The sequence below is a fragment of the Falco punctatus genome, assembly GCF_963210335.1.
Source record: "Falco punctatus genome assembly, contig: scaffold_317, whole genome shotgun sequence".
NCBI lineage: Eukaryota > Metazoa > Chordata > Aves > Falconiformes > Falconidae > Falco > Falco punctatus.
The window spans coordinates 1-10570 of NW_027660269.1; the positions used below are offsets into that span (position 1 = coordinate 1).

At 67.0% G+C, this 10570-nt stretch overlaps 1 protein-coding gene across 1 annotated transcript; it reads right to left on the reverse strand.

Moving 5' to 3' along the window:
• Positions 1-3426: 3426 nt before the first annotated feature.
• SERPINE1 (serpin family E member 1) lies at positions 3427-10140 on the reverse strand. The gene is made up of 8 exons (XM_080411444.1): positions 9835-10140; positions 8255-8485; positions 7528-7722; positions 6610-6808; positions 5804-5904; positions 5604-5690; positions 4325-4408; positions 3427-3655 (listed from the first exon to the last, which is right to left on the reverse strand). Exons 1-8 carry the CDS (start codon positions 10112-10114, stop codon positions 3618-3620), a joined length of 1215 nt encoding a protein of 404 aa, XP_080267570.1. The 5' UTR covers positions 10115-10140; the 3' UTR covers positions 3427-3617.
• Positions 10141-10570: the final 430 nt, after the last annotated feature.

Genomic DNA, 10570 nt, shown 5'->3' on the forward strand with positions numbered 1-10570 from the left:
GGTCGATCGGGTTGATCCCGGGGCCGGGGGGATCAAGGATCAGGGCAGATCCCGGGGCTGATCCCGGGGCTGGGGGAGGCCGAAAATCAGGGCTGATCCCGGGACCGGGGGGGATCGAGGCTCGGGGGGTCAGATCCCGGGGCCGGGGGGGGATCGGGGGGCAGATCCCGGGGCCGGGGGGGGATCGGGGGGCAGATCCCGGGGCCGGGGGGGGTGCCGAGAACCGGGGCTGATCCCGGGACCGGGGGGGATCGAGGGTCGGGGGGTCAGATCCCGGGGCCGGGGGGGGATCGGGGGGCAGATCCCGGGGCCGGGGGGGGTGCCGAGAACCGGGGCTGATCCCGGGACCGGGGGGGATCGAGGGTCGGGGGGGTCAGATCCCGGGGCCGGGGGGGGATCGGGGATCAGATCCCGGGGCCGCTCGGGTTGATCCCGGAGCCGCTCGGGCCGCTCCCGGGGCCTGTTGCGGGCCGGGTCCCGGGGCCGGGTGCCGGGGGGCGGGTGCCGAGTACCGGGACCTGGTTCCGGGCCGAGGGGCCGCTGCCGGGGCCGGGGGCGGTGGCGGGGGCCGGGGGGGCCGCTCCCGGGGCCGGGGGCTGCGGCGGGGCCGCTCCCGGGGCCGGGGGGGTCGGACTCGGCCGCTCTCCGCCGCGCCGGGCCCGGCCTCAGCGCGCATGCGCGCCCGCGCTTCCGGGAGGGGCGGGGCCTGTCGCCGGGGCAACGGGGGCGGCGCTTCCCGCCGCAGTTGCCGGAGTAACGGGGGCGGTGCTTCCCGCCGCGGTTGCCTGGGCAACGGGGGCGGAGCTTCCCCCGGCAGTGCGCGGCGGCGGCCAGGCGATGGTTGCTAAAGGGGGGGGGGAATTCATAGCAAGGGGGGGGTTTCCATAGCAACGGGGGTTCCATAGCAACGGATCTCCATAGCAACGGGATGTCTCCATAGCAACGGGGGTCCGTAACAACGGGAGGGTTTCCATAGCATCGGGGGGGGGGGTTCCATACCAAGGGGGGTCTCCGTAGCAACGGGACATCTCCATAGCAACAGGGATGTTTCTGTAACAAGGGGGTGTTTCCATAGCAACGGGGTGTTTCCATAGCAACGGGGTGTTTCCATAGCAACGGGGGTGTTTCCATAGCTTGTGTGTGTGTGTTCCATAGCAACGGGGGGGGGGGTTCATAGCAACGAGGCAACTGGGGCGGGCGTTTCCATGGTGATGGTGGGTTGTCGTGGCAACAGCAAGGGGGATGGTTGGTCCCAACGATGTGATGGGTGGTTGACCCCAACACCGTGACATGGAAGATGACCCCAACACCATGATGTGGGTCATTGACATCGACGCCATGACCTGGGGGGTTGACCCCAACACCATGACGTGGTGGTTGACCCCAACACTGTGATGGGTGGTTGACCCCAACACCAGGACACAGTGGTTGACCCCAACACCGTGATGGATGGTTGACCCCAACACCATGATGTGGGGGTTGACCCCAACACCACGACATGGAAGATGACCCCACCACCAGGACATGGGGGTTGACACCAACACTGTGATGGGTGGTTGACCCCAACACCATGACGGAAGGTTGACCCCAACACCAGGATATGGGGGTTGACCCCAACACCACAATGTGGTTGTTGACCCCAACACCGTGATGGGTGGTTGACCCCAACACCGCGACATGGAAGATGACCCCAACACCATGATGTGGGTCATTGACATCAACACCATGACGTGGTGGTTGACCCCAACACCATGATGGGTGGTTGACCCCAACACCAGGACATGGGGGTTGACCCCAACACCAGGACTTGGTGATTGACCCCAACACTGTGATGTCGGTGGTTGACCCCAACACCATGACACAGAGATTGACCCCAACACCATGATGTGGTGGTTGACCCCAACACTGTGATGGGTGGTTGGCCCAACACCACGATGTGGGGAGTTGACAGCAACACCGTGATGGGTGATTGACCCCAACACCTTGACATGGATGGTTGACCCCAACACTGTGATGGGCGGTTGACCCCAACACCAGGACACAGAGATTGACCCCAACACCGTGATGGATGGTTGACCCCAACACCAGGACATGGTCGTTGATCCCAACACCCAGATGGAAGGTTGACCCCAACACCATGACGTGAGGATTGACTCCAACACCATGACATGGTGGTTGACACCAACACTGTGATGGGTGGTTGACCCCAACATCATGATGTGGGGGTTGACCCCAACACCCCAATGTGGTTGTTGACTCCAACACCGTGATGGGTGGTTGACCCCAACACCATGATGTGGCGGTTGACCCCAACACCATGACCTGGGTTGTTGACCCCAACACCGTGATGGGTGGTTGACCCCAACATGGTGACATGGGGCATTGACCCAAACACCAGGACATAGGGGTTGACCCCAACACCCCAATGTGGTTGTTGACCCCAACACCGTGATGGGTGATTGACCCCAACACCTTGACATGGATGGTTGACCCCAACACTGTGATGGGCGGTTGACCCCAACACCAGGACACAGAGATTGACCCCAACACCGTGATGGATGGTTGACCCCAACACCAGGACATGGTCGTTGATCCCAACACCCAGATGGAAGGTTGACCCCAACACCATGACGTGGTGGTTGACACCAACACTGTGATGGGTGGTTGACCCCAACATCATGACGTGGGGGTTGACCCCAACACCATGACCTGGGTTGTTGACCCCAACACCCCAATGTGGTTGTTGACCCCAACACCATGATGGGTGGTTGACCCCAACACCATGACGTGGCGGTTGACCCCAACACCATGACCTGGGTTGTTGACCCCAACACCGTGATGGGTGGTTGACCCCAACATGGTGACATGGGGCGTTGACCCAAACACCAGGACATGGGGGTTGACCCCAACACCCCAATGTGGTTGTTGACCCCAACACTGTGATGGGTGATTGACCCCAACACCTTGTCATGGATGGTTGACCCCAACACTGTGATGGGCGGTTGACCCCAACACCAGGACACAGAGATTGACCCCAACACCGTGATGGATGGTTGACCCCAACACCAGGACATGGTCGTTGATCCCAACACCCGGATGGAAGGTTGACCCCAACACCATGACGTGGCGGTTGACCCCAACACCATGACGTGGCAGTTGACCCCAACACCGTGATGGGTGGTTGACCCCAACACCATGACGTGGCGGTTGACCCCAACACCATGACGTGGCAGTTGACCCCAACACCGTGATGGGTGGTTGACCCCAACACCATGACGTGGCGGTTGACCCCAACACCATGACCTGGGTTGTTGACCCCACCACCGTGATGGGTGGTTGACCCCAACATGGTGACATGGGGCGTTGACCCAAACACCAGGACATGGGGGTTGACTCCAACACCATGATGGATGGTTGACACCAACACCGCAACGTGGGGGTTGCCCCCTCCAATATATTACTCTCCTCAATAAATTACAGCTCTCCCCCTCCCACCCCCCCGCCATGGGGGGCTCTACCCGCCGTGGGGCAGATCCCACCAATGGGTAGATCCCACCAATGGGTAGATCCCGCCATGGGGCAGATCCCGCCGTGGGGCAGATCCCGCCGTGGGGTGCTCAGGGTTCCGTCACCTGCCCCACGAAGAGGATGGTGCCTGGGGGGGGAGGGGGGAGAGCGGGGTCAGGGGGCGCCCCCAACCCACATCTGTGGGGCATGGAGACCCCACATCCACATCCATGGGTCGTAGATCTACCCCAGACCCATGTCCATGGGGCATGGAGACCCCAGACCAAGATCCATGGGGCAGGGAGCCCCCTCCCCCCCCCCAATCCATGGGGAATGGAGGCCCCATACCCACATCCATGGGGCATGGAGACCCCAGACCCACATCCATGGGGTATGGAGCCCCCAGACCCACATCCATGGGGCATGGAGACCCCAGACCCACATCCATGGGGCATAGATCTTCCCCAGACCCAAATCCATGGGGCATAGAGACCCCAGACCCACATCCATGGGGCATAGGTCTTCCCCAGACCCAAATCCATGGGGCATGGAGACCCCCCAAACCACATCCATGGGGCATGGAGACCCCAGACCCACATCCATGGGTCATAGATCTTCCCCAGACCCAAATCCATGGGGCATAGAGACCCCAGACCCACATCCATGGGGCATAGGTCTTCCCCAGACCCAAATCCATGAGGTATGGAGCCCCCGCAACCCAAATCCATGGGGCATGGAGCCCCCAGACCCACATCCATGGGACATGGAGCCCCCAGCCCCACATCCATGGGTCCCAGCCCCCCAAGCCCCCCCATACCGGTGGGGTTGTGGCGGATGAGGAAGAGGAAGGGCCGGTCCAGGAGGATCTCCAGGGGCGCCATGCGGGAGTAGATGACGGCGGCTGGTGGGGGGGGGGGGAGCAATGACACCCCAGCCCCCCAAACCCCAGGGGACCCCCATTCCCAGGCACCCACCACCCCAATTCCCAGGGAACGCCCCACCCCAATTCCTGGGGGATGCAGGTGTCTGGGCCCCCAGCGCCCCAATTCCCAGGGGTCCCAGGGACCCCCCACCCCAATTCCCAAGGGACCCAGCCCTCCAGTTTCCAGGTGTCCCAGGGACCCCCCACCCCAATTCCCAAGGGACCCAGCCCCCCAGTTTCCAGGGGGCCCAGGGACCCACCACCCCAATTCCCAGGGCCCCCAGCACCCCAACTCCCAGGGGACCCCCCACCCCAATTCCTGGGGGATGCAGATGTCTGGGGCCCAGGCACCCCAGTTCCCAGGGGTCCCAGGGACCCCCCACCCCAATTCCCAAGGGACCCAGCCCCCCAGCCCCCCAGTTCCCAGGGGTCCCAGGCACCCCCCACCCCAGTTCCCAGGGGACCCCCCACCCCAATTCCTGGGGGATGCAGGTGTCTGGGTCCCCAGCACCCCAGTTCCCAGGGGTCCCAGCCCCCCCTCCCCAATTCCCAGGGGACCCACCACCCCAATTCCCAGCCACCCAGCACCCCAACTCCCAGGAGACCCCCCACCCCAATGCCCAGGAGTCCCAGTCCCCCAGCAGCCCAATTCCGAGGGGACCCCCCACCCCAATTCCTGGGGGATGCAGGTGTCTGGGCCCCAGGCACCCCAGTTCCCAGGGGTCCCAGAGACCCCCCACCCCAATTCCCAGGGGACCCAGCACCCCAGCACCCCAATTCCCAGGATACCCCCCATCCCAATTCCCAGGGGATGCAGGTGTCTGGCCCCCCAGCACCCCAGTTCCCAGGGGAACCCCCACCCCAGTTCCCAGGGGTCCCAGCACCCCAGTTCCCAGGGGTCTCAGAGGTCCCAGCACCCCAATTCCCAGGGGTCCCAGTCCCCCAGCACCCCAGTTCCCAAGGGACCCAGCACCCCAGTTCCCAGGGATCCCAGGGACCCACCACCCCAATTCCCAGGCACCCAGCACCCCAGTTCCCAGGGGTCCCAGCACCCCAGTTCCCAGGGGTCCCAGGGACCCACCACCCCAATTCCCAGGCACCCAGCACCCCAGTTCCCAGGGGTCCCAGCAGCCCCCCCCCTCCCCAATTTCCAGGGGACCCCCGTGTCACCCACCGGTGCCCGCTGCCACCTGGGTGCCGTTCTCCGTCACCTCCACCTTGACCTTCTGCAGAACCTGCCCCAGGACGAGGGGCTCCGTGGCTGGGGGGGGGAGGGGGCGGGGGAGGAGGGGGACGTTGAGGGGGTGAGGGGTGGTCCCAGGGTGCCTGGGTCCCCCCAGCCCCCACCCCAGCCCCACCCCCCACCCCTTTTACCGGTGAGTGGGGTGAAGTCGGCGGCGTCGGGGTCAAAGGGGGCGCGGACCCCCAGGGACTTCAGGGGGTCCCGGAGGTCCCAGGTGGTCTCCAGGGAGAAGCTGGGGGAGGGGGGGGAAAGGGGGTCACCCCAGGGCACAGGCGGCCGGGGGTCCCACCCATACCCTCCCCCCCCCGGCACCCAAAGACCCTCCCTCTGGCACCCAAGGACCCCCCCAGGGACCCAAGGACCCACCAGGCACCCAGAGACCCCCACCCCCCAGTGCCCCAGGAGCCACCCAGGGAACCCCCTGGTACCCCGAGACCCCCACCACCACCCAAGGACCCACCCAAGGACCCCCACCCAGGCACCCAGGGACTCCCCCAGCCCCCAAGAACCCCCCCAGCGACCCAAGGCCCCCCCCCCAGGGACCCCCCACCCCAGCACCTAGGGACCCCCCCTGGTACTCCGAGACCCCCACCCAGGCACCCAAGGACCCCCCCCAGCACCCACGGACCCCCCTCCCCAGCACCCACAGACCCCCTCCAGTACCTCTGGCCCCCTCCCCCAGCCCCCACACCCCCTCCCCAGCCCCCACACCCCCTCCCCAGCCCCTACGCCCCCTCCCCAGCCCCCACGCCCCCTCCCTAGCCCCTACGCCCCCTCCCCAGCACCCACGCCCCCTCCCCCATCCCCTATGGACCCCCTCCAGCACCTCTGGCCCCCTCCCCCAGCCCCCACACCCCCTCCCCAGCCCCTACGCCCCCTCCCCAGCCCCCACGCCCCCTCCCCCAGCCCCCCCAGCCCCCCGTGCCGGGGGTCTCACCGCGGCAGGACGAGGACACGTGGCACAAGCCTCATGTGGGTGACCCAGGTGGTGACAAGTTGGGCGTCGAGGTGACGGGTGAGGGTGGCGATGGGGACCCCCCGCCACAGCGGGACCGCCAGCAGCATGGCCACTCCTCCCCCCGCGTAGGGCACCTCCACCACCTCGTAGGGGACCCCCCCCGGCGTCTCGAAGTCCCCTGGGGTGACAAGGGGGTGGCCAAGGGTGACACGGGGGTCCCAGCAGGGTGACATGGGGGACACAGGGTGACACGAGGGTCCCAGCAGGGTGACATGGGGGACACAGGGTGACATTGGGACCCAGCAGGGTTGACACGGAGGACCCAGGGGACACAGGGGGACCCAGGGTGACATGGGGGACACAGGGGACAAAGGGGACATGGGGGGACCCAGGGTGACATGGGGGTCCCAGCAGGGTGACACGGGGGACACAGGGTGACATGGGGACCCAGGGTGACACAGGGCCCCCAGCAGGGTGACACGTGGGACATGAGGGACATGGGGTGACCCAGGGTGACATTAGGGTGACATGAGGTGACATGGGGTGACCCAGGGGACACAAGGTGACCCAGGGTGACCCAGGGTGACACAAGGGGATCCAGGCATCCAGGAGCCAGGGTGGGGGTGGGGATGCCAGTAGGGTGACATGGGTGACCCAGGGTGACCCAAGGTGACCTGGGGTAACACAGGGTCACATGGGGTGACCCAAGGTGATATGGGGGACACAAGGTGACCCAGGGTGACCCAGGGTGACACGAGGGGACCCAGGGTGACACGAGGGGACCCAGGCATCCAGGAGCCAGGGTGGGGGTGGGGATGCCAGCAGGGTGACATGGGTGACCCAGGGTGACCCGCGGTGACCCGGGGTGACATGGGGACAGGGTGGGGGGGGTCTCACCGTGGTTGAACTTGGCCGCCTGCTCCATCATGGGGACGGTGACCCGGGTGCCATCGGCGCGGTGGAAGGGGCGGGGGCGGGTGGCGGCGGGGGGGAAGGGTCTCATCCAGCCCCCCCTGAAGTAGGCGGCGCTGGCCACCACCAGGCGGGTGCTGGCACCCACCGCGCCGGGGGGCAGGAGCCCCTCGATCAGCCCTGGGGGGGGGAGGGGGGGGGGAGGGGCAGGGGTGCTCCTGGGGTCACCCCTGCCACTGGGCTGGGGGACCCCAATGTCCAGCACCCCAATTCCCAGGGGTCCCAGCACCCCAGTTCCCGGGGGTCCCAGCACCCCAGTTCCCAGTCCCCCAGCACCCCAGTTCCCAGGGGTCCCAGCACCCCAGTTCCCAGGGGTCCCGGCACCCCAGTTCCCAGTCCCCCAGCACCCCAGTTCCCAGGGGTCCCAGCACCCCAGTTCCTAGGGGTCCCAGTCCCCCAGCACCCAATTCCCAGGGGTCCCAGCACCCCAGCCCCCCCATTCCCAGCCCCCCACCCCCTCAATTCCCATGGTACCCACCCCCACCCCCCCAGCCCCCCAATTCCCGGCCCTCCACCCTCCCAATTCCCACGGTACCCCACCCCCCCCGAGGTCCCAGGGGACCCAGCCCCCCCACCCCCCCAATTCCCACGGTACCCACCCCCCCACCCCTCAGGTCCCAGGGGACCCCCCCACCCCCCCTCGCCTCCTCACCCTGCGTCTGCCCCCGCACCCAGGCGTTGAGGAGGGCGCGGGCCCCCTCCCCCCGCTGGAAGTCGACACTGGCCACGCGCCGGGGTCCCAGGGCGCGGGCGAGGCGGGGGACAAAGCCGGGGGTCAGCGCCAGCCCCCGCCCCACAAAAAGCCCCTCGGCCACAGCCAGGAGGTGGCCGGGTCCCACCAACGCCCGCCGCAGCACCCGCAGCTCCGCCGCCAGCCCGGGGTCTGGGGGGAGGGAGGGGGCACAGGGGGTGAGGGGGGCACCCACGGGGGACACGGGGTGGGGACATCCATGGGAGACCCTGGGGGGGGAGGGGGGGGCACCCATGGGAGACATAGGGTTGGGACAGGGACCCCCACCATAGGGACAGGGACCCCCCTATGGGGACGGGGACCCCAGCACCCACCCAACCATGGGGACAAGGACACCCCCCATGGGGACGGGGACCCCAACACCCACCCAACCATGGGGACAAGGACCCCCAATGGGGACAGGGACCCCCCCCATGGTGATGGGGACCCCAACACCCACCCCACCATGGGGACAAGGACACCTCCATGGGGACGGGGACCCCAACACCCACCCCACCATGGGGACAAGGACACCTCCATGGGGACAGGGACCCCCCTATGGGGACGGGGACCCCAACACCCACCCCACCATGGGGACAAGGACACCCCCATGGGGACAGGGACACCCCCATGGGGACAGGGACCCCAACACCCACCCCACCATGGGGACAAGGACACCTCCATGGGGACAGGGACCCCCCTATGGGGACGGGGACCCCAGCACCCACCCCCCATGGGGACAAGGACCCCCCCCATGGGGACGGGGACCCCCCCCATGGGGACAGGGACCCCCCTATGGGGATGGGGACCCCAACACCCACCCCACCATGGGGACAAGGACACCCCCATGGGGATGGGGACCCCAACACCCACCCAACCAAAGGGGACAGGGACCCCCCCATGGGGACAGGGACCCCCCCATGGGGACGGGGACCCCAGCACCCACCCCCCATGGGGACAGGGACCCCAACACCCACCCCACCATGGGGACAAGGACACCCCCATGGGGACGGGGACCCCAACACCCACCCAACCAAAGGGGACAAGGACCCCCCATGGGGAGAGGGACCCCCCTATGGGGACGGGGACCCCAGCACCCACCCAGCCATGGGGACAAGGACCTTGGGGTGCCCCCCATGATGACAAGGACCCCCCTATGGGGACAGGGACCCCCCCATGGGGACAGGGACCCCAGCACCCACCCCCCCATGGGGACAAGGACCTTGGGGTGCCCCCCATGATGACAAGGACCCCTCGATGGGGACAGGGACCCCCCCCATGGGGACAGGGACCCCAACACCCACCCAACCATGGGGACAAGGACCCCCCATGGGGACAGGGACCCCCCCATGGGGACAGGGACACCCCACGGGTACAGGGACCCCAACACCCACCCCACCATGGGGACAAGGACCTTGGGGTGCCCCCATGAGGACAAGGACCCCTCGATGGGGACAGGGACACCCCCCCCCCACGGGCACAGGGACCCCGGTGACCCTCACCATCGATGCTGAAGCCCATGGCCCCCTGGAGCTGGTGGTGGCCGCGCCCAGCGGTGGCCACCTGGAGGGCCACCAGCAGCATGGTGGCCCCGTGGGGGGCGAAGATGACGTTGGTGGCCCCTCGGTGTCCCACCGCCTCCCGGAAGAGCCGCAGCCCCGCGTCAGCCACCAGCTGGGCCACCCGCCCTGTCACTGGGGCTACTGGGGCTACTGGGGCCACTGGAGCCACTGCAGCCACCATGGCCACCAGGGCCACCAGGGTCACCAGGGTCACCCGCATCCTGTAGAGACCCAGGGGTTGATGCTGGGGCTGGGACCAGTCCCAGTGCTGGTCCCGGTTCAAATTCCAGCCCTAATCCCAGTCCCAGTGCTGGTTCCAGTCCCAATCCCAGTCCCAGTTCAAATTCCAGCCCCAATCCCAGTCCCAGTGCTGGTTCCAGTCCCAATCCCAGTCCCAGTTCAAATTCCAGCCCTGATCCCAGTCCCAGTCCCAATCTCAGTCCCAGTCCCGGTCCCAATCCCAGTCCCGGTCCCGGTCCCAGTCTCAGTGCTGGTCCCAGTCCAAATTCCAGCCCTAATCCCAGTCCCAGTGCTTGTGTCAGTCCCAATCCCAGTCCCAGTGCTGGTCCCAGTTCAAATTCCAGCCCTGATCCCAGTCCCAGTGCTGGTCCCAGTCCTAATCCCGGTCTCAGTGCTGGTCCCAGTCGCAATCCAGTCCCAGTGCTGGTGCCAGTTT